Below are 24,634 nucleotides of genomic sequence, written 5' to 3' on the forward strand. Positions count from 1 at the left end.
AGTACATAACAGAGAGGTTCCACACCCCCCCACACACTTTCTCATAATATGAAAAACCAAGGTCATCCAGTGAAACGGAACAGTAGAAAATTCTGCCCCACTATGTGCTGATATAGCTCAGTTGCTAGAGCATCGGACTCTTAATCTCAGGGTTGTGAGTTTGGACTGAGCCCCACATTGGGCAAAAGATTCCTACCATAGCTGTCAACTTTTCCATTTTCTTGCAAGGAATCCTCTTCGGAATATGGGAATTTCCCTTTAAAAAAGGGAAATGTTGACAGCTATGGTTCCTGCATTGTAGGGGGCTTGAGTAGGTGACCCCAGAGGTCTCTTCCATCTCTACAATTCTGTGATTCTAAGAACCTCGATCTTCCTGCAGCACCTTGCCACCTGCTTTCTCACTTACAATCGGCCTAGTGTTCTGATCAGTTTCCTCTGACCAGGGAACCAAACCGAAATGGGTTGGCTCTGCCTGAACCCCCTTTTGGCCTCCAAACCTTCCACCCAACCACTTCCACTGGGCTCCAGCCACATGTTGGGCCACCAAGAGAGGGCAAAGCCAGTGTAAGCAGCACCTGCTCAGTTTCTTCCTCCTGGCCTGCGACAAAGTTCAGTCGGTAGAGCATGAGACTTCAGGGTCTTGGGAATGGGGGGTAGGAGGGTAGCTCTCCTCCCCAATCAAGTAAATCAATAAAAACGGTAGAAACAATCAGAATATTTTAATTGAAATGCTCGCTAAGGTCACTTGGATGATGATGTGGCACATTCTGGCGACACAACTGGCAACCCAATGGAGGCAGGCAGGCATGGCTTCTGCAAACTGACCCATTGCTTGCAGGTAGCTTGGTTCTGGACATAGGAGCCAACTCCTAGAGGCTCTGTCTCTCCCCCCCCCCCCCAAGTTGATGGGCATTGCCATTCAAATGGTGTGCATGTCCCAAAATCATGTGATTGATTATGCAGGGTGAGGCTAACCTGGGAACCCCCCATTATTTTATTCAAGTTGGCACCACTGGTTCTGCCACAGGACAGGTGCCGCCCCTAATATCCATGGTTGTGGGTTCGAGTCCCACACTGGGTTGGACTAACCTTTCCAACTCTACAATTCCTCCTCGCGTGGTGCTGCACCTTCTTTCTCTGGTGGAAAGGAGGATCTGGGGCCACTGGGCGCCATCCCCATTCTTTGCGCCATCCAAAGCGCGCGGGGGGTGGCGTGACGCAGCGAGGAGGAGGAGGAGGAGGAGGAGGATTGGGCCCAACGGGAGGGGAAGGCGAAGGAAATTCGGGACACCCACCCGCCACCCCCCAGCGAAAGGCATGCTACCGATGCCTCCCAGCCCACCTGGCGCCGGCCCTCTCCCCGCCTGTAGCGGGAGGCGCCGTGCGCGCGTGTCGCCCTCCTCTCCGGCTGCTCGGTGTGCGCCGGTGGATGCTGGCGGGGAACAGCTGTTGCTGGGCGACTGCACGGCTGCAGCGCCAGCCAGCAAGAAGGAACCTGCTCGCACCGTTTCGCCCTGATCTCCCCCACCGCCTATTCTTCTTCCTCCTTCCCACCATCCCCGACCCCGCCCGGGTCACGCGGGGCGGACAACTCCAAACCCCCGAGAATCATCACCAAAATCAGCTCGGGGGGAGGGGGGCCAGAGCATCCCGCTCCAATCACGCCATGAAGAAGGGAGAGGCAGGCGGTAGGTTCCCAGCGGCGCTCGGGTTGCTTCTCTGCATGGTCTGATGCTGCTTCTTTCCCCTCCCCCTTTTATCAATAATGCTACCGATAAGAATTATACCGTGGGGCGGCGGCGGCGGCGGCTGCTCCTTTCCTGCTGACGGGCTATGCAGTTCTTGGCGGGTGCGGGGAAAGCAGGAGAAGACAAGGCTGGCGCAGCTGCACCGGAGGAGGAGGAGGAGGCCTCCTGGGCTTGTTTTCGGTCAGGGCTTCACCTGGGCTCGGGAAGGAGGCAGCTGCTCTCCACCTTCCGGTGAGGAGGGGATGGCTGGGGAGGTGAGGAAGAGGCCTTTGTCGCCCTTAGAGGAAAAGGAGCCCACAACTGGCTGGAAACCTTTGCCCTTCAAAGGGGGTGGGAGGAAAGGCTTTCAACGCTACATTGGAAACATAGGAAAGGGTGTGGGGGGAGAAAGAGCCCAGTGGCCCTTTTTTTTTTTTTTTGCACAGGTGCCCTCCTCCCAAAAGATAGGCCTGGTCTGTTTCTGTAGGGAGATCCACAGGCTTTCCTGGGGCTTCTTGCCTCTGCAACAGTCTTCTAAGATGGCCTTCTCCCTTTGGCATCATTGGTGATGTCAGCCAAAGATCTGGGGGAAGCAGTTGACCGCTCTGGGGGGCAAGCATGTAAAACTACAAACCGTTGTTGGGCCCATGCGGTATTCTAACTCAATAAGAAGGTAGGCCCCCCCATACATGATATGAGGCACTCAACACATTGGGTCTCAGCCCCCAGCTCAATTATGTGACCATTAAAAAAAAAAATTAAGTAGGTGTGCGCAAGTACAGTGGTACCTCGGGTTACATACGCTTCAGGTTACATATGCTTCAGGTTACACACTCCACTAAGCCAGAAATAGTGCTTCAGGTTAAGAACTTTGCTTCAGGATAAGAACAGAAATCGGGCTCCAGCAGCTGCAGGAGGCCCCATTAGCTAAAGTGGTGCTTCAGGTTAAGAACCGTTTCAGGTTAAGAACGGACCTCTGGAACAAATTAAGTACTTAACCTGAGGTAACACTGTATATAATATTTTGAGGGGAAATAAAATTGCAAAAAATAAATAAATGAAAGTTAGGTTTTCTAAATATTGGGGGGACGGGGTTAGTTAAACTAACATGGGTAAACAGGTTAAATACTGAGACGGTAACACAAGTCGAAGGTTAAAGGCTGATAATGCCAAGGTAATACCTGAATAGGCTGCCCCCCATTTTTTTAAAAAAAGCTCTGTAGGTTATATCCCCAGATGCCACCCTTGTTAGGGAGCCCCAGAAGAGAGAGAGCCATAGGGACCTAAAGCTCTTGAACGAAGTATCCCCAGTATCCATTCTCCACCCCCAGTTAAAAATTCCAAACTTCCTTGAGTTAAGCATGAGGAGAATCTGTGTCCAAAGAGCATTTTCATGCAAGGCTGAAATACCTGTGAGCTTCTCCCCTATTATTTTTACACGAAGTTCAATATTAACACAGGTGGGGAGGGCGGGATCAGGAAAACCCAGTTCCAAATGTATATTCTAGTCAACGGGTCGTGCGTTTCCATTTCAGACATGGTGTTAAGCCTTTTGTTTAAAAACACCCTGTAAGTACATTCTGTCCAACTTCAAATTAATATTAATTTCATACCAGTTTTAGTGTCAGAGCTTTTTCCAAAAAAACCCCCAAAAACTAAAAAACACCTGGAAATTTGTGGTTTAGGAAGAATGCTGAGAGCAGAGATTCCTAGACCTTCCCGCAGAACTGAAGTTCCAATGGTTCATGAAATAGAGTCACAAAGTGATTTCATGCTCTTTATTCAGCTCATACTGGTGAGGAGGAATGAATGAAAGTCCCCGCAAAGTATCTGCTTTATATACATTATTTACACAATGGGCTGCACATGATTGGCTAATTCTGGAATTCTACTGTAAGCCAATCAGGTTGTGGATTCACTTATATCTGGAGCATGATTGGGTGGTTCCTGCCAACCAATCATACTGCTGCATTGTTCTAGGACCAATCAGACTGCTGCATTCTGAATCCTATTGTTCTAGGACCAATCAGACTGCTGCAATTTGGATCCTATTGTTCTAGAACCAATCAGACTGCTGCAGTTTGGATCCTATTCAACTCAGTACATAACAGTTCGCTAGAGAAAGGGAATGTTTTTTACACCTAGGGTTCCCCTAGCCTTGTCTGACACTCACGTAGGCCCTGTTCACATGCATATTCATCACTATGTTCTTATGCGTCAGCAGCAACTATCCTTATGAGGAATTGTTGATGGAATTGGGTATCTTTAGCTTGGTAAAGAGGAGATTTGATAGCTATCTTCAAATATCAAAAGGGCTGACACATGGAGGATGGAGCAAGCTTGTTTCCTCCTGCTTCTGAGGTTAGGATCTGAACCAATGGATTCAAGTTAAAAGAACACCAGGAATAACTTTCTGACAGTAAGGGCTGTTTGTCAGTGGAACAGACTCCCACAAGAGGTGGTGGACTCTCTCCTTCTTTGGAGTCTTTTAAGCAGAGGTTTGATGGCTATCTGTCATGGATGTTTTATTTTAAAGGTAAAGGTAAAGGTACCCCTGCCCGTACGGGCCAGTCTTGACAGACTCTGGGGTTGTGCGCCCATCTCACTTAAGAGGCCAGGGGCCAGCGCTGTCCGGAGACACTTCCGGGTCACGTGGCCAGTGTGACATCGCTGCTCTGGCGAGCCAGAGCCGCACACGGAAACGCCGTTTACCTTCCCGCCGGTAAGCGGTTTTATTTTAGATTCCTGCAAATTCAAGGGGTTGGACTAGATTACCCTTGAGGTCCCTTCTGACTCTACAATGATATGATTCTATGATTCTAATCACTACACTGCAGTTAGCTTTACTGTGCTCTCTCTGTGGAGACCTAGTCCAAAGCGTTTACATACGCCCCCATGGTCTCTCCTTTCACAATACAGTACTGCTTAGTTCTGCTATACTATTTTTAGTGTTCATTGACTGAGTGGAGTGCATTTCAGCAGGGTGGCTAAATTATAACACATGGGTTTCTTTGGGTTTTTTAAAAAAAGAATCACAATACCATTATTATTATTATTATTATTATTATTATTATATTTATATGCCACCCATCTGATTGCTGTGCCCCAGCCACTCTGGGCAGCTTCCAGCAAAATATAAAAACGCAATAAAACTTTAAATATTAAAAGCTTCCTTATAAGGACTGCCTCTTCCCTTTGCACTTCAACCTTTATACGCTACATTCAAACTATGCAGAGTCAGAAAACCAAGCCACGTAACTGTGTATGTGCTTATTTCAGGTTTTCTGGTAGAGAGAATTGAGTTACGTTGCCATATGGTCCTCCACTCCTCAGCAGTATTCTCGCTGGGTTAAAAATGAGATTTGCACAAGGACCCAAAGGCAGCACATGCCCTTTTGGTATAATTAGGTTTTATTTGCTCATTACCTTATTGCTATCTTCAGAATTGTTCAGTTATAAAATATTCTTATTCAAAAAACAACAACCACGGTTGCTGATTAGGGGTAGTTTTGAATATGTACCTACTATCTTCCTATCAATTTTATTTCCCCTTCCTTCCTTTCTCTCCTGCCCCCCCACTCCCCAGTTTGTTTTTTAAGCTGCCATGGGAACTGACTGCCAGCAGCAAATTGTCACATGCTTTCCTGCAGAGTCAAAAGCACAATTTTCACATGACTTAGAAACTATCTTAATGGGATCTTGGTAGAAGTAGAAGAACAGAATTGTAGAATTGGAAAGGACCCTGAGGATCATCTAGTCCAGGCACGTCCAACAGGTGGATCACTGGACGTCTATGATAGATCACTGGTAGATCACTGGCTTCCCCCAAAGCAGCTCAACAAGTTTGGGGCTCCCCCAAAAAAGCTCACCAACTTTGATCTGAACTGCAAGAAAACAGGGCTTTCCTTCTCTAAAAAAAGCTGAACAACTTTGACCTGAACCCCCCCAAAATGGGGTAGATCACTGTCAGTTGTTAACTCTGTAAGTAGATTGCAGTCTCTTGGGAGTTGGCCGCCTCTGATCTAGCCCAACCCCCTGCAATGTGGGAATATGCAGCTGTCCCATACTGGGATTGAACCTGCAACCATGGCATTATCAGCACCAGCTGAGCTATCCATGCAGAAATCCTTGCTGAAGCCACTAGATCTCGGTTGTGAAAACCAAGCAGTGGCGTGGGGAGTTGAATTGGGAATTTCCTCATGCATACCCTTCAACATTTCTCTGATGAAAATAGGGATGTCCTAAGAAAAAGGGGGACATTCTGGGGTGAAACGAGAAACTGGGACAGCTTCTGTAAATCCGGGACTGTCCCTGGAAAATAGGGACACTTGGAAGGTCTGCTTGTCTAAACCAAGGATTTAGCTCAGAGAGCAATGTGGAACTGTGTCTCCTGTTGTGGAAACCCTTTCAGGTACATAATGTCTTGGGATTCATGCGAGCATGCCGCTCTACCCTTTGCCCAGGTATTGTGTTTTATCATTCCTCCTCTCTCAAGTTCTCAGTTCTTCAGCAGATGCTTAGGCTCAGTTGGCTGCTGAGCATGCTCAGGTGACATATACTCAGAGTTGAGAGTGGATTTCATGCTCTTTATTCAGCTCATAGTGGTGAGGAGGAATGAATGTTTTCCCAAAGTATTTGCTTTATATACATTATTTACACAATGGGCTGCACGTGATTGGCTAATTCCGGAATTCTCCTGTAGGCCAATCAGGTTGTGGATTTACTTCCATCTGGAGCTGGATTGGGTGTCTCCTGCAGACCAATCATACTGCTGCATTGTTCTAGGACCAATCAGACTGCTGCATTCTGAATCCTATTGTTCTAGGACCAATCAGACTGCTGCATTTTGGATCCTATTGTTCTAGGACCAATCAGACTGCTGCATTTTGGATTCTATTCAACTCAATACATAACATCAGGGTTCCCCTGTCCCTGAGGGTTCTTTTGTACTTCTGCAAAGCCTGGCGTCCCCCCAAGTCTGTTGATAAGGACTGGCACTCAAAGAACCAAAGCTGCAATCCTAACCCTTCAAAGTAAGCTCCACTGAATTCAGTAAGACTGAAGAGATGGTGAGAATGGCACTGTTGCCTGTTTGCACACACAATGACAGGGCCTATAATTAAGGTATATATTTGGTAGCCAAAAAAGAAATAAAAAAGAGGTAGCTTTATCTGGAAGGAGAAAGAAACAGTATGGCTGATAATAATATGAAGAAAAGGGGGTGGCTCTTCCGCTTCAGCGGATGGAGCTAATATTTTTTGAAAGGAAGGCTGGGTGACATAGTTATTTGTGTTATTTCTAGTCATTGCCTTGGCCTTCTTCAGAGTGTGTCTTTCCTCTCAATGTGCTGACTTATATTGCTCTGATTTAAATTCCCAATGCATTTCTCCCCTTTTAAAAGCTTTTGAAAATCTTCATAGAATTTTTTATTGGGGGGGCAGTCAGGTATTTTTCTTTGTCATCATCTTCTCTTGCTTCTAAAAATAAGCTGAAAGAGTGATATTCTGATTTGCACATTAACAAAAATGAGGCTGCATTCCTACATATTAAGCAATGGCAGTGTGCCCAAATTAATGTTTATTTCTGCTTCTTGCTGTGCAGAGAAAATGCCTCTGCTGACAGAGAAAGCAAATTGGCATGGTCTTTTTATAGTCCCCCTCCCCACTTTTTTTTTAAAGTATGCATGATCTAGCTTCATGTATTCTTGATACAGAAGTTGATTCTGGAAAAAGGGACCCCAAAGGCATATTGCAAAATAGCCCACACATACATATTCTATTTACCTTTCATAGATAGTATAATGTTGCAGTGATTATTTGAAATGTAGAGTGCTAAAATGTGAGTGTGGACAGTTCCAGACAACTTTTACGAATGTTAGAAAATGTAGGGAAATCTGGGGCAGTTGACCACCTAAATGTGATTTGTAGCATTTATTTGTTATTCCCAAAAATAAGGAAGTGACCCTTAAGAGTATTTATATGCCGTTCTTCAAAACACATTCTTGCCTTTTGCAATAAGATATTAAATGCAATAATACAAAACCATAAATCTATATAAAAACAGCAACAAATAAAAGAACAGCACCTATGTTTTTGTGGTGCTCATGGAACTCCTCAGAGATATTAATAAGCCACATTTAAGTTTCACAAATTAAGTATAGAAGATTGCATCCAACTGAGTCTTAGACTCATGGAAACGAATTGACTTGGGATAGTTCGTTGTTATTATTTATTAGATTTATACCTCACCTCTTCCTCAAAAGGAGCTCAGAGTAGCTGAGATAGTCACAACTAAGTTGAGATTGTCACGACTAATTTATGTCTTGTGTCAGGGAACTGCCATCAGAACAGGGGCAGGAAACAGAGGGGCAGTTGTGTTGCAGGGAGCCTCTGAAAATCTTGCGAAGCAGTTCCTCTTCCAGTGATGAGGAAAACCCCACCTCCAGTGGGGAAGATGTGAAAGGACCAGAGGATGCTGGTGGGAGCATCAGCACCACTTCTGGCAAAGCTGGCCAGGAGGGAAGCACGCCCCTCCGTCCCCCACCCTGCGCAGAAGTCTAAAGCGCAAAGAGGGAAGGAAGAGGCTGGGCGTAATGAGGCTTTTATGCTGGAGGAGGTCTAGGAAACAGGCATCCTTCTGCTAGCGATTGAGGCAGACATGAACTTTGGGGTTCTGCACTGTAAATAAAGGTAAAGGAACCCCTGACCATTAGGTCCAGTCATGACCAACTCTGGGGTTGCGGCGCTCATCTCACTTTATTGGCCGAGGGAGCCGACGTACAGCTTCCGGGTCATGTAGCCAGCATGACTAAGCCGCTTCTGGCGAACCAGGGCAGCGCACGGAAACACTGTTTACCTTCGCGCAGGAGCAGTCCCTATTTATCTACTTGCACTTTGAGGTGCTTTTGAACTGCTAGGTTGGCAGGAGCAGGGACCGAGCAACTGGAGCTCACCCCTTCACGGGGATTCAAACCGCCGACCTTCTGATCGGCAAGTCCTAGGCTCTGTGGTTTAATCCACAGCGCCACCCGCGTCCCTTGTGCACTGTAAATAGTTTGCACCAAAATAAAACCTGTAAAAGACAGGTTGGAGTCCTGCCTGGTTACTCGTGAGCAACGACCCTCACCTTCTGCCCCAGCTGACACACTCAGCAGTGGTTTGGATGTGCTCCTGTTGTTCCATTAAGCCCCAGTGGACAGCAGCCGTGGTTAGGATTTCACGCATATAGGTGAACAACTATTTCCTCTCACTGTGTGCAAGTATTTGGTATGCATTGGATTCCTACCTAATAGCCTGATAGCTAGCCAGTGTGTCTGCTGCCGGGAGTGGCTGCTGGGACCACATAACACCGGTTCTGAGAGATCTGCATTGTCTCCCAGTACATTTCCGAGCACAATTCAAAGTGTTGGTGCTGACCTTTAAAGCCCTAAACGGCCTTGGCCCTGTATACCTGAAGGAGCGTCTCCACCCCCATCATTCAGCCCGGACACTGAGGTCCAGCGCCTAGGGTCTTCTGGCGGTTCCCTCATTGCAAGAAGTGAGGCTACATGGAACCAAACAGAGGGCCTTCTCGGTAGTGGCGCCCACCTTGTGGAACACCCTTACCCTCCCTTCAGATGTATAGGAAATAAGCAGCTAGCCTATCTTTAAAAGACATCTGAAGGCAGCCCTGTTTAGGGAAGTTTTTAATATTTAACGCTGTATTGTTTTTAATACTTGATTGGGAGCCGCCCAGAATGGCTGGGGAAACTCAGCCAGATGGGCAGGGTATAAATAATAAATAATAATAATAATAATAATAATAATAATAATAATATCTATTCAGCACTCTTTTCCTGGTTGAGAACCAGAATCTCCCAGCTTTGCCAGTTTCCTTAATTTTTAAAGAAAACATGTTGGGAGTGTGATGTTTTATGGTGATACAAAAGAGCAAACGTATTCTGCCAGAATATGAAAAAATGTATCTTTCTGCAGTGTTGCAGAAAAAAGTATATTGACCTTCAACTTAATATGTAAACCAAGTATATCTATCTTTCCTCTTACAAAATGCTTGGCAGGGTGTAGCTCTCATCTTGTGTCTGAGTTCATATAGAAACGTGGGCAAGCATTTGACTGATTATGTCTCAGGGGTGTGCAAAAGGAAAAATGAATGTAGGAGAATAGAATAATGGGCAAAAATCTAAAATTAGCACCTTTGATTTGTTAGGTTTGTCTCTTAAAAAAACCCACAACCTCTTATATTGTGGTTTTGCTTCAGTAAACATATGAGAAAAAAGTATGTTGAAAAGATGGTCCTTGCTAATTTAATAAAGGACGTCTCATTATATTAATAAATCCATGACTGTGTGCTGACCTGCTATGCTTTAAAAAAAGAAGAAGATATAGACAGCATTCATTCTAAATGTAAGCTACAGGTGGAGAATTGGCTTTAACTAGATTTGCTTATCTCCCCCAGAAACTAGAAATGTAGGGTTTTTGTTTTTAATTGCCCTTTGTAAAAAAAAATATTATATATTATTTATTGATTTTTCACACAAAAAATACTATACACACACACACACACACACACAAATGTATTTAAATTTTCAGATTTACAAACAATCATCAAGCAAACAAAACAATTTCCATAAGTTCTCTTTGACTTCCCTCCTCCCCTTTAGTGGGTCCTTATGTTAACTTACTCTCCTGCATCTTCCCTGTTAATCCAGTTCTATTAAATCTCCGATAAAACCATAGTCCAACTTTTAACTACAAGTGTCATTCCAACCCTACTAATAATTTTAATTTACTAATAATTTTAATTTACAATGGTGGTTTTTTTTAGGGAAATTGTATATTTTCCCCATTCCGCGTTGAGATTTTAGTCTTCCTGATTCCTAATTCTTCCGGTCAGTTTTGTCATTTCTGCATAGTCCATCAGTTTAATCTGCCATTCTTCTCTGGTAGGGACTGCACCTTCTTTCCATCTCTGGGCTAGTAGTGTCCGGGCAGCAGTAGTTGCATACATGAAAAGTGTCATCTGGTCACTTGGAATTTCGACACTTACAATTCCTAAAAGAAAAGCTTCTGGTTTTTTTAGAAAAGGTTATTTTAAACATTTTTTTTTAATTCAAATTTTAACATAGATCATAAATTACTTTATCCATTGATTTCTCATCCTCGAATGCTGCATATTTCACACAAACTATTCAATACATCCAATACATATACTAGTCAATGCATTTTAAGTTACTTGTCTTAATAATTAACGCTGTTGCTCATATTTGTAAGTGGTCTGGGTCTTTTGATTATATCAAGAACCCATTTGAACTTTTCAGCAATTGAGATATGCTAAGCAATTCCTAATTTCTTGGAGGCTAGATTAAGGGAGCAGGAGGAAAGTGAAGTGAAGCTGACCAGAACTTCCTATCTTGTTTGTGCAGGGCATTAATTTATTCTTTAAGATGGTCAAGTGGCTTTTATTTGTTTCTTGACATGATAATCTTCTTTTCTTTTGCAGGGAATTTCACAGTTTTAGATAACCACAGCTAATTTAAGTATGCTTAAAAGAAAACAGAGCTCAAGGGTAGAGGCCCAGCCAGTGACAGATTTTGGTCCTGATGAATCCCTGTCAGACAACGCTGATATCCTGTGGATTAACAAACCAGTAAGTTTTAAAAAAAAAAAACATTTTAAAGTCTCAACCCTTTATATAAGAGCCTGATTAAGCCATAGTCCTGTTAATTCCCATTGACTTTAATATAAGAGATTAAAATACGTGCTCGTTGAATTCAAGGGGTTGCTAAATTGCTCTCACCAGAATATGTGTGTATGTGTGTGTCTTACAGATGCTTGAAAATTTTCTGTGACATAAATTTGACTGCCTTTGGACTTAAAGGATTCCAGAGTCTTGGATGGATAAATGAGTGAACGTATGAAAAATTGTGGAAAAGGAGTGTGACGGGGAATTAGGCCATGTCCCGGTTGATCTCAAAGAGAGTAGCTAAAGACTCAACCCTGCTTTTCTTCTCCATAGAACAGTGATAAGGAAATCTGGCCATAGCTGTCAACTTTTCCCTTTTCTTGTGAGGAATCCTATCCGGAATAAGGGAATTTCCCTTAAAAAAAGGAAAACGTTGACAGCTATGAATCAGGCTGAACTCATGCATATCTACATGGGGTGGCATACGTTTCAGTAGATATGTACAGACTTGCCCTGTTAGATTTTATTAAATATCATGAGATAAAGCAGTTATCAAATGCTGAAGTTAGAAATGTCCAAATGTTGCTGAATAATATTTTCCCACATTTTCTATATTTTCAAGTTCTGAGAGTGTGGGACTAGCACTTTTAATAATTATTTATTCCTGAATACATTGGACTGTGTTCACTGTCAGTCCTTCTAGACCCAATGAAAATAATGGCTATGACTAATGTAAGCACATTCCTTTCAGTGAATCTACTCTTGAGTATATCTTAGTTGGATGTCTTAAGGCAGGCTTCCTCAAACTTGGCCCTCCAGATGATTTGAGACTACAATTCCCATCATCCCTGACCACTGGTCCTGCTAGCTAGGGATCATGGGAGTTGTAGGTCAAAAACATCTGGAGGGCCAAGTTTGAGGAAGCCTGCCTTAAGGTTTGGATACCTTAAGCCTTCCTGGAAAAAAAACTGGCAGGAATGTGAGACAATAACAGATAAAGTATAGACTCTGAAAGTTACAGATGTTTTCTTTGTTTGAAAATAGTTTCTAATCTCCAGCAACGATGGTGGTAAGACAGGCAGAAAGAAATGGTACAGCACAGAGCAAGGAGAATCTGAATGATTCGCACAGCTGATTTAATTGCAAAAGAGAAATAAACTGCTTTCTTCTCTCCCTCTTTGAGTGGAAAAGTTTGCTCCAAGCTGTAGGTCATGAGATCTCATTAAAAAGAATAGTTAAATGTCATATATTTGTACTGTTAAAGAAGGTGATGAAAGCCTTGTTACTGCTTCTTGTTTTTCAGTGGGTACACTCTTTACTACGCATCTGTGCCATCATCAGTGTTATTTCGGTCTGCATGAACACCCCAAAGACCTTTGAACATTATCCTCCTCTTCAATATGTGACCTTTGCTCTAGATACACTACTGATGTTTCTCTACACAGCAGAGATGATAGCAAAGATGCACATCCGTGGCATAGTCAAGGTGAGCTTTTCAAACACTTTTTAACGTGTGTGTTTTTTATTTTTTTTAAAAAGGACGAGAAATAGTACATTAGGTCCTGATCCTAAACAAATTAGCTGGAAGAAAGCATCACGGATCTGAGGGAAGCCTATGTTGGATCACATTGGGCAATATGTTGCTAAGTAATACCTGGAATAGACCCATTAAAATCAATGGAAAGAAGACCAAGGAGGAGTGGCAGACTAAATTAATGGTCTATGCCGAAATGGCAAAACATACTGGAGCAATAAGAGAACCAGCAGAAAGAAATTTAATCAAGGAATGGGGAAAATTTGTGGAATATTTGAAAAGCTTTTGTATACAGTTAAATTGAATAGCAGGATTAACATAAAACAAGCAGTTAAATTTCTAAAACTGAAAACTGAACAATTATATTAAAAATTAGTTAAGTTCTTTGACTTCAGTGGGTCTCCTCAGAGAATGACTAAGATTCGATGTCGTCCTGTAAACTCCAGTCCTGAGCATATTTATTTGACAAAAGTCCTGAGCATATTTATTTGACAAATATTATTTATTTAATTAAATAATAAAGTTTAGGATCAGGATACTAGGCCATTCTATTATTTTACTGTATTTTGCCATTCCCCCTCCCATCATTTTATGTGTGTGTGTATGTGTTTCATGTTGGTGTTGATAAAAGAGGGACTGTGTGTGTGTGCATAAGAAGTCATATAAAAAGATTGGATAATATGCCAACTTTCAGTCAGAATATTGTATATTAATCTTTTGAGACACTGTTTAAAAGGTTATATAGATCAACAAAAAGGCCTTGTAGTACCTTAGTCTACGACAACAAACTCCACAGTTTGGGCTGTAGTCTTTCAGTTCTTTGGAAAGCCTTTTCTTGAAATCCATCTGGCGCCAACATTGATTGATTTGGGTGGCAGCCAGCACTGTGGTCTAAACCACTGAGCCTAGGACTTACCAATCGGAAGGTCGGCGGTTTGAATCCCTGTGACAGAGTGAGCTCCCATTGCTCGATCCCAGCTCCTGCCAACCTAGCAGTTTGAAAGCACGTCAAAGTGCAAGTAGATAAATAGGTACCACTCCGACGGGAAGGTAAAGGGCATTTCTGTGTGCTTCTCTGGTTTTGCCAGAAGCGGCTTAGTCATCCTGGCCACATGACCCGGAAAAACTGTCTGCGGACAAACATTGGCTCCCTTGGCCAGTAAGGCAAGATGAGCACCGCAACCCCAGAGTCGTTCACAACTGGACTTAACTGTCAAGGGTCCTTTACCTTTACCTATTAAAAACCTATCTCTTTAGCTAGGCTTTTAATTATGTAGATTCTTAATGTATTAGGCTTCTGACTTTCGTAGTAAGGAGAAGTTGTTATGATGTTATGTTATGTTATGTTATGTTATGTTATGTTATGTTATGTTATGTTATGTTCATATTGTTCTAATGCACTTGAATAATTGTTTCGTTAGTTTGATTTTATATTTGACGCATCCCACACTGGGATCACTTGAAGGGTGTGTTAAAAATAAAATTCAATTAATAAGAGAAATGAATATATATTTAATTATCAGAGCTGCTTCAGCTTAGTACCCCTCCACCCCCCAAAAAAAGGTTCTGTATCACGATTTCCCAAATTATGCCTCAAGAGAGTTTGACATTGCAGCCTTGATAAAATCATGCACATTTAAGTAAATTTCTAGCTCGTCTTTTTATCTTTACCTGGACCAAGATGGCATGTTGTAGTGCTCTTGTGGTGGAGCTCCATACATGTGTTTGCAGGTGGTTCAAACTGGATACAGCAGACAGGTTAGCAGTCAGAGTTTTGCCAAATTCAGGTTCTGAGTAATTTCTAAGAGGGAAATCCGTGTGAATCTACATTTCAAAGTGACTGCGGGGGGGGGGGGGACATACCTTTCGCTGGTAGTAAGAATTGGCCACACTAACCCTCCCAAAGTGGACATCTTAAACAAGCTTTGGGAGATCACAAGTGGGCATAATAAAATTACTTGTCCGGGTAGAATAGGCTTTCCAAAACAAAACAAAAGGCTTTTAACAGGTATCAAAAACAATACAGCAAAGGTGCTTGCCCGATATTAATAGCCAGGAAGTTCTAGAGCATGGGTGCTGCCACACTAAAAGATCAATTCCTTGCAAGTATAGACCAAATATTACATGGAGCTTGTAAAAGTACAAGTTCCATGGACGAAAGTGGGCATTTATGGGGTAAGGCAATCCTTCAAATATGATAGTGTCAAGCTGTTGAGGGCTTCATGTAACAATAGTAGCCAATAGAATGGTATGAGTCATTCATAAAAGTGCTCTTGACTAGTTCTACTTGTTCTTGAAAGGAGTCCATTCTGTCCTCTCTCTCTTAGCCAAACCACATTTTGCATTAAATGTGTGCTTTTTAAAAACTTTAAGTGAGGGTCATGGAGGGGAAATCAAGGCTGAGACTGTGGCACACAGGAAGGGGGATTTAGATCAGCACCACCACCCCCAGCAGTGGTCCAAATGAAATCTACTCCCAGCTGCTTCTCTCTAATGCCAAACAGCTGCTTTGGGGGGGGGTAATTTTTGTCTGGATCATTTCATGGAGGGAAAGGGTAAAAATGATTCATTCCCACTCATTGTAGACACAAGCCTGGTTGTGATTACGTAGCTGTTATTTTAAGTTTTAAAAGCAAGCACGTATTGTGATGCTAGTTACGCTTTGGCTTCCGGTGTGCATATGAATTGGGGGGGGGGGAAGGTTGCATTTTTAGAACAATGCTGGTAGGAGCATCCTCTGCCTGCTAAGGCTATTTGAGCACGGAAGGCAATCTTCATTGGGGTGGTGGCTTGGGAGGAAAGAGTTGGGCCTCCCTTGCCCATGTGCTTTGGTCAAAATGAAAACCAGCTTAGTATTAAATGGGGGGGGGGGGAAACGACACACTGAAGGTGCAAGCTATGCATTTGTGAGTTGCATGTCTGCTTGTGGGTGAGGAGTAGATGTAGGCTAGGCAAATGTGTCAAAATCCAGATATTATTGAACTAATACAATATGTCTACCTTGCCATCTGTGTGGAATAGGAGCATCTTTTATTAATGGGTGTCTGCTTCCCTTGGCAAGCTTTGTATCCCAACACTGTGCCTGGAATCCGCAGGAGGCTAACCTTATATCAAGTCATTGGTCCACCTGGCTCAGAACTGTGTGCTCTGACTGGCAACAGTTCTCCAAGGTTTCAAATGAGTCTTCTGGAGGTGCCAGGGAACCTTCTGCTTGCAAAGTTCTGGGAAGTGCCCTGTGTTGCACTTCTAGATAGCAGTAGTAGCCTGCAGCCCTTTTTGTCAACTCCACCCTGCAGTCTGAAATGGGTCACAGAATTGTAGAGTTGGAAGGGACCACAAGCCCCCTGCAATTCTGGAATCTTTTGCCCAATGTGCAGTTTGAGCCCATGAGCCTGAGATTAAGGGTCTCATGCTCTACCACCTCAGTTCTTTGGTACCTTTTGTAATCCACTAGACCAGCGGTTTTCAACCTGTGGGTCCCCAGATGTTGTTGGACTGCAACTCCCATCATCCCTAAGCTCTGACCTTGCTAGCTAGGGATGATGGGAGTTGTAGTACAGCAACATCTGGGGACCCACAGGTGGAGAACCGCTGCACTAGACTAAGGCTGCCCACAAGAGATTGTCTAGAGGCATCGGCTGGTATAAAATGTGGTGGTCCATCCTGGGTGGGATAATGGAAGCGTATTAGAAAGAGCTTTGCACTGGTTCTCCAAAATCTTCCAGCTGCTTTGTTGTTTTACTTTCACCTTTTATCCTTGCGGCAAGTATTTTAATGACTTTTGCACATTCTGCTATCTCACTTCTCGTGAATTCAGGGTTTCATGTGCATGACTTCACCACAGCAGAATGTTCTGTAAGAACGATTTGTGAGATGGGTTTGCAGGTGCCTGCTCATCTCATCAATCAAGCGATATTGCGGCACTGCTTAAGTGCAGTTGCTGGGGCACACCAGAAACTCTGCAATAAGCCTGAAGTACATGGGCATCTCTTTGCTTTTGCTGGAGGGGTCGATCCGTTGCACGTGCTCAAAAGGGATCACTGTTCTGCATCCAAGTGAATGCATGTGAAACAACTTCAGGTTCCCATAGGGCCCTTCCCAAGGGCCCACCCCACCTATCTGGGGCAGAGAAAGGGGCAGCCAGAAGTCAACAAGTTGAATAGTCTTTCCTACTGAGGAGGCACTCCTCTGTTTTGTTAACTGGCAATAAGTGTGTTTGTGTGTGTTTTTAAGAAAGGTTACAAAACTTTTACTCTGTGATATCAACAAGCTTCCTAGATAAGCTGGCAATACCACTCAATATTTCCACAGATGAAAACAGGGGCACTTTCTTTTGCATGAGTGGGTGGGACTAGGGGCGAACCTTTGTTGTCTTGATGGGCGATGGTGGGCCGGCACAATCCACTCTCCAAACTAGACAACAGGACCTAAAAGAACAAGCCGAGCAGGATGGCTCTAGATGACAAAACTAGTGAAGCAAGCCACCTGCTACACAGAAAGTCAAATACATAAAGCAGTATACGCATATACAGTGGTACCTTGGTTCTCAAACTTAATCCATTCTAGACGTCTATTCCAAAACCAAAGCGTTCCAAAACCAAGGCACACTTTACCATAGAAAGTAATGCAAAACGGATTAATCTGTTCCAGACTTTTAAAAACAACCCCTAAAACAGCAATTTAACTATCTAACGAGACCATTGATCCATGAAATTAAAGCAATAATCAATGTACTGTACTATACAATAAATAAGACAGTATTGTAGATGTTGAAAACTAAAATTATTATTTTTTCTTCCCTGCACTGATGATAGTCATTGTTTGGATGGGGGGCTTTTATCCATTTCCGCAGTCACACAATCAGTCAATCAATCAGTAGCGAACTGGGTTCCACACAGTCACAAAAACAAATTAACCAAAAAAAAAAAGCCTCAGAAACATGCTAAGATATTATCAAGAAGGTACAATCTGCTGTTGAAATGGAATACTGTGGATGAAACAGTGACATCTACTATGATTAAATGGGCACAAGATGTTGGACATAACATTATGTTTGCTGACTGGGAACAGTTATGGACCACCGGAATTAAATTTACCGCATGTAATGCCTTAAGGGAAAATATTATGAAAATGATGTATAGGTGGTACATGACCCCAGTCAAGCTTGCTAAAATCTACCATCTGCCCGATAACAAATGCTGGAAATGTAAAGAAATTGAAGGTACATTCTTTCACCTTTGGTGGACATGCCCAAGGATTAAGGCTTTCTGGGAGATGATATATAATGAAATGAAAAAGGTATTTAAATATACTTTCTTGAAGAAACCAGAGGCCTTTCTCCTAGGCATGGTCGGCCAACTGGTGCCAAAGAAGGATAGAACTTTCTTTTTGTATGCCACAGCAGCAGCAAGAATTCTTGTTGCAAAGCATTGGAAGACACAAGATCTACCCACCTTGGAAGAATGGCAGATGCAAGTAATGGACTATATGGAAATGGCAGAAATGACTGGCAGAATACGAGATCAAGGAGAAGAGCAGGTGGAAGAAGACTGGAAGAAGTTTAAAGACTACTTACAAAAACATTGTAAAATCTTTGAATGTTGAGGACATTGAAATGAAACGAAGAAGTTCAAGTGAATAAGACAAATAAGAATATGAAAGAAGGGATAGATATTGAATGAAAATTTGAATAATATAATATTTGAAGGAACTTTTAAAGGATAAAACTAATATAAATGAATTTGCTAAACTAAATTTGAAGTGGAATACAAGAAAGGAGGGCGGGTGGAAGTCGAGAAAATAAGGTTATGAAGGACATGAATTAGAAAAGTGTGTTCTCTGTTTTCTTTTTTTCTTCTTTATGTTAAGTGTTTGTATTTTTGTATTTTTGAGGTTTTGTTTCTTGTTTCTTGTGGTTTTTTTCCCATTTATTGTTCTATAATCTCTTTATTGTGGAAATCTAATAAAATATTATAAAAAAACAAAAAACAAAAAAAGCCTCAGAAACAAAAACGCAAAATAAATAGCAAAAACAAAAGTGCCAAACTTAAATCCGTTCCGAAAGTCCATTTGTCTTCCGAAATGTTCGAAAACCAAGGTCAGCTTCTGATTGGTGCAGGCACCCCAGAAACAATAGCTGACAGCTGCATTGTACATTCAGCTTCTGAGAAACCGGAACACTTAATTCTGGGTTTTTGGCCTTTGGGAACCAAGGTACCACTGTATACTGTTCTGCATTTATAGAGAGGAAATTGGTCCCATTTTACAGCTGGGAAACAGAGAACTGCAGCAACACGTCTCTAGTCTAAGAGCAGTTAGTATGTTTGTGGCCAGAGCGCTTAAGTCAGAGTACCTCAATAAATACATTGAATGAGCATATGAGAATTGTTTTCCCATAATCTCTGTACAATTACAGGCTTCTACTTCCCCATCAAAACTCTGCTCCAGCACATGCTGGCAGATACTTTCGAATATGGTATCTGTGGCAGATGGATGATTAGTTTCGAGAGAAAACAGGCAATAAGAAGATTTGTATTCCCTACTGCCTCCATGGATGCCTCACCTTAAGTTTGTGTCACAGGAACATTTCTCATGTTTTAGCTTTCCAGTCTTTTCTACTCTAAATCAGGGGCGAGAAATTTTAATATATTTTTTTTCCAACCTGAGGGCTTCACTCCCTTCTAGGAAGTTGCTCAAGTGCCGTGTGCCAGTCATGGGAAGGGCCAGATGTAAAAGTGGACAGAGCAAAGAATTCAGTTTTCAATCCTATGTATGAAAGGCAACTCTGTACACACAGACACACCCCTCTCTGTCCAGAAGAGGCTTTTTCATAGTTCAAGGACACATTCTAGACATGCAAAACCAATTGGACTACTGCAATGCGCTCTACATGGGGCTACCTTTGAATGTGACTGGGAAGCTACAACTAATCCAGAATGCGGCAGCTAGACTGGTGACTGGGAATGGCTGTGGGGACCATATAACATGCCTTCTACACTGGCTCCCAGCATGTTTCTGAGCACGATTCAAGGTCTTGGTGCTGATCTTTAAAGCCCTAAGCAATCTTGGCTCTGTATACCCAAAGGAGCATCTCCACCCATATCTTTCAGCCTGGACACTGAGGTCCAGCTCTGAGGGCCTTCTGGCAGTTCCCTCACTGTGAGAAGTGAGGTTACAGGGAACCAGGCAGAGGGCCTTCTCGGTGGTGGTGCCCACCCTGTGGAATGCCCTCCCACCAGGTGTCAAGGAAATAAAGAACTTCACAACTTTTAGAAGACACCTGAAAGCAGCACTGTATTGGGAAGTTTTTAATGTTATGGTTTTATATGTGTTAGAAGCCGCCCAGAGCCCCAGCCAGCTGGGCTTGATATATATATAATAAAAAAATATATTTTTATTGTTGTTAGTATTTTTATTTTTATTTAGGAGCAGTGAAGGGTGTGTCTTGTGGAGAGTTCTGGGGAGACACTATCCCTACTCTAATGCCTGGTGTTTTGTTCGTTGGCAAACACTCACTGACCAGAACCTTAATTTGTCTTTTATACCTTCCGCAACATCAAGTGGCTTCTGGATGAGGAGAGTTTTAGTAAGGTGGGGGAATGATATCTTCTTCACCATAATTGCTTGGTATTGTGCCAAGGCACATGCCAGCAGGGCTGGGTGAGCAAGGAAGAAGAGTTTAGTTACACCATATGGGGATCTCCCTGCATATGGGCATGGGTTGGGTCATTTATCGCTCAAACATCTGTGTTGTATTTCCAAACTCATTCAATCTGTATGAGGCTGGCTGAGGATAAAAATGGGAATCTAGCCAAGAGAGAGGTGTGCCTCTAGCATGGCTGGAGACCCTGCCCTTACAGAAACAAAAACATATGTATATGGGGTGCAGCCTACACACACCCCAGGCCCTCAACGGATGCCCAGGTATCACTTGGCAAGTATTGATTTGTGGGGAATTGGACAGATTAAGCTTAATGCACTCACCCAGTTCCTGTTCCCAAAGCAATTGTTGGCAGCTCTGTTTGGCTCTGATGCCTGACATCCCTCTCAGCTGAGTCTGTTTTCTGAATGCATTTTCTCTCTTCACTTGCTTGCTCTGTGCCCATTTGTTCCAGCTTCAGAAGTGACCTCTTCACAAACCCCATTTCCATAGGCTGCTACTTCATCCCTGCTCCCTCTTTCTGCCTCTGTGCTGCTAACTGGGGAGGGCACCAGTTGCTGAACCCTGCACCTGGTCTTTGATAGCTAGACATTTCTGTTGAACTCCCTTAAGGAAGGAGGATGGGGCAGGGGAGGCCATCCACATTTGCTGAAGAATTTTGCTGCTTAAAAACAAAACAAGTACAATGGCAGGATTGAGCCAAAGAGCTGATGGAATAACTGCAGAGCCAGCAAAAATAAACAAATTTTTGAGCTTGTAGGGCAGCGGCTGAAGAAGGAGCAAAAAGGGTTTTCTCCTGTGTGTGTTTCTTGTGGCTGATTAGCTGTTCTCCCTGTGCAAAGGTCAGAGGGGGCAGAGTTTCTGTTGAGGTAGGTGATTAGCTGTGGGAGGAGCTTATCAGAGCTTGTAGGGCAGCGGCTGAAGAAGGAGCAAAAAGGGTTTTCTCCTGTGTGTGTTTCTTGTGGCTGATTAGCTGTTCTCCCTGTGCAAAGGTCAGAGGGGGCAGGGTTTCTGTTGAGGTAGGTGATTAGCTGTGGGAGGAGCTTATCAGAGCTTGTAGGGCAGCGGCTGAAGAAGGAGCAAAAAGGGTTTTCTCCTGTGTGTGTTTCTTGTGGCTGATTAGCTGTTCTCCCTGTGCAAAGGTCAGAGGGGGCAGGGTTTCTGTTGAGGTAGGTGATTAGCTGTGGGAGGAGCTTATCAGAGCTTGTAGGGTAGCGGCACGTGCCTGGCGGCGCGCGCAATTTGATCTATCTTTAGATTTAGGGGAGCTAGTCTCAAACGTTTGTTGGGGGAGACCTAGGTTTTTTTGGGGGGGGAGTTACTTGTCCTGTCTGCACGCTTCTTATGATAGAGGACCACTGTAGCCAGCCCCAACGACACATTCTCAAGATGGAGAGTGAGGGAACAGCTGCAGTCGCCTGCGGTTCCTGCACAATGTTTGCCATCTTGCCAAAGGTTGCAGGCAGCTTTACCTGCAGCAATTGCATGTTGATTGCCCTCTTAAAAGACAAAGTCCAGCAACTGGAGGAACGTGTGGCTACGCTCCAAAGAATTAGAGAGCTGGAGCTCTTCTTGGAAGCAACAGAGCACACTGTCTCCACCAAGGAGGAGACAGGGGACTCCCCTGAGAAGGAGGCTAGTTCACCAACACAGGAGCCAGATATATGGAGAAACGTGACTCAAAGAAGTAGGAGGCCCAGGGTTCGCTCTGATTGTTTAGAAATACACAATCGCTTTGAGGTCCTCTCCCCTAGAATGGAAGACGAAGAGCAGACTCCATTTGAGGATCTCTCCCTCGTTACAGTCAATCAGGTATATGAAGACGAGCAGCAAAGTCAGTCCTCAGGGAATGTGCAGGCGACCTTGGAACGGACAGATCACGGAAGAACCCCGACCAAACCTAAGAGGAGGCGTGTAGTGGTGATAGGGGATTCCCTACTGAGGGGAACAGAAGCAGTGATCTGTGGGCCTGACAAGATGTCTCGGGAAGTGTGCTGTCTCCCCGGGGCTAAGATCCAAGATGTAACTGAACGACTACAAGGAATCATAAAACCCACTGACAAATACCCCTTCCTCTTGGTTCATGTGGGAACCAATGACACTGCAAGCAATAGCCTCCAGAAGATCAAAAGAGACTATGAGGCTCTGGGCAGGAAATTGAAGCAATTAAATGCACAAATTGTCATCTCATCTGTCCTCCCAGTTGAACGACGTGGCCCAGGGAGAGAGAGAAAAATAGTGGAAGTGAACAGCTGGCTTCGCAAATGGTGTAAACAGGAACGGTTTGGATTCTTAGATCACGGACTGCAGTTTCTTGAAGATGGACTTCTGGCAAGCGATGGGCTGCACCTCACAACGGTTGGGAGGAATGTTTTTGCCAAAAATCTCAGAAACCTCATCAGGAGGGCTTTAAACTGACTAATGTGGGGGAGGAAGACAGTGCTCCTGAAGGTAGGAGTCTATCAATTGATGAACATGATCATCCAAATGTCATAGACCAAATGGAGCAAACAGCACGCAGACCTAGTGGTGGGAGGAAAAAATCCTTAAATAAGAGACACGGGGGAATGATTAATGGACTTCAATGTCTGTACACTAATGCGCAAAGCATGGGTAATAAACAAGATGAGCTTGAGCTCTTGGTACAGCAAACTAAATTTGACATAACAGGCATCACTGAAACCTGGTGGGATAAGTCCCACGACTGGAATGTAAAAATGGAGGGTTACAATCTATTTCAGAGAAACAGACCAGACAAGAAAGGAGGAGGAGTGGCGTTATATGTCAGGGATGTGTATACCTGTGAAGAGATCCAAGATTTAGAACCTCAAAGCCAAAGTGAGAGCATTTGGGTCAAAATTAAGGGAGAGATGAATAACAGGGACCTCATTGTGGAAGTTTACTATAGATCCCCAAGCCAAACGGAGGACATAGATGATACCTTCCTGGAACAGATGGCCAAGCATGCAAAAGGAAGGGAGATAGTAGTAATGGGGGACTTCAATTACCCAGATATTTGCTGGATGTCAAACTCAGCCAAGAGCATAAGGTCAAACAGATTCCTCACTGGCCTTGCAGACAACTTCATTGTCCAGAAAGTGGGAGAAGCAACAAGAGGAACAGCCATTTTAGATCTGGTCCTAACCAATGTTGATGACCTGGTTAGTGGGGTAGAAGTGGAAGGATCATTAGGCGCGAGTGATCATGCTCTTCTGAAGTTTACTATACAGCGGAAAGGAGCAGCCAAGCATACTAGGACTCAATTTCTTGACTTTAAGAAAGCCGACTTCATAAAACTTAGGGAAGTGCTGGGTGAGATCCCATGGACAGTAATACTAAAAGGAAAGGGAGTTCATGATGGCTGGGAGTTTGTTAAGAGGGAGATAGTAAAAGCACAACTTCAGGCAATATCAATGAGACGGAAACATGGAAGGTGCCTAAAGAAGCCAGGGTGGCTATCTAAAGAACTTTTAACTGAGTTAAGATTAAAAAAGGATGTGTACAAAAAATGGAAAAGGGGGGAAACCACCAAAGAGGAATTCAAACAAATAGCCAGCACGTGTAGACACAAAGTCAGAAAAGCTAAAGCACAGAATGAACTCAGGCTTGCTAGAGAGGTTAAAAGCAACAAAAAAGGCTTTTATGGGTATGTTCGTAGCAAAAGGAAGAACAAAGAAACCGTGGGGTCACTCAGAGGAGAAGATGGTGAAATGCAAACAGGGGACACAGAAAGGGCTGAACTCCTCAATGCCTTCTTTGCCTCAGTCTTCTCCGATAAAGAAAACAATGCCCGACCTGAAGAATTTGGAGCAAATGATTCAGCAGAGGAAACACAGCCCAGAATAACTAAGGAGATAGTACAAGAATACTTGGCTAGTTTAGATGTATTCAAGTCTCCAGGGCCAGATGAACTGCATCCAAGAGTATTAAAAGAACTGGCAGATGTGATCTCAGAACCACTGGCAGTCATCTTTGAGAATTCCTGGAGAACAGGCGAAGTGCCGGCAGACTGGAGGAGGGCAAATGTTGTCC

At 43.5% G+C, this 24,634-nt stretch overlaps 1 protein-coding gene across 4 annotated transcripts in view; it reads left to right on the top strand.

The window, feature by feature from the left end:
* Nucleotides 1-1,572: 1,572 nt before the first annotated feature.
* The window catches only part of NALCN (sodium leak channel, non-selective), a 193,650-nt gene continuing 170,588 nt past the window's right edge, over nt 1,573-24,634 (top strand). For all 4 annotated transcript variants that reach the window (XM_079972387.1, XM_079972389.1, XM_079972388.1 and 1 more), the window contains exons 1-3: nt 1,573-1,688; nt 11,226-11,372; nt 12,712-12,894. In XM_079972387.1, coding sequence (XP_079828513.1) covers nt 11,265-11,372; nt 12,712-12,894 — 291 coding nt within the window. In that variant the 5' untranslated portion in view covers nt 1,573-1,688; nt 11,226-11,264. The remainder of the gene's footprint in view (nt 1,689-11,225; nt 11,373-12,711; nt 12,895-24,634) is intronic.

The sequence above is a fragment of the Podarcis cretensis genome (assembly GCF_951804945.1).
Source record: "Podarcis cretensis genome assembly, chromosome: 4".
NCBI classification, from domain to species: Eukaryota; Metazoa; Chordata; class Lepidosauria; order Squamata; family Lacertidae; genus Podarcis; species Podarcis cretensis.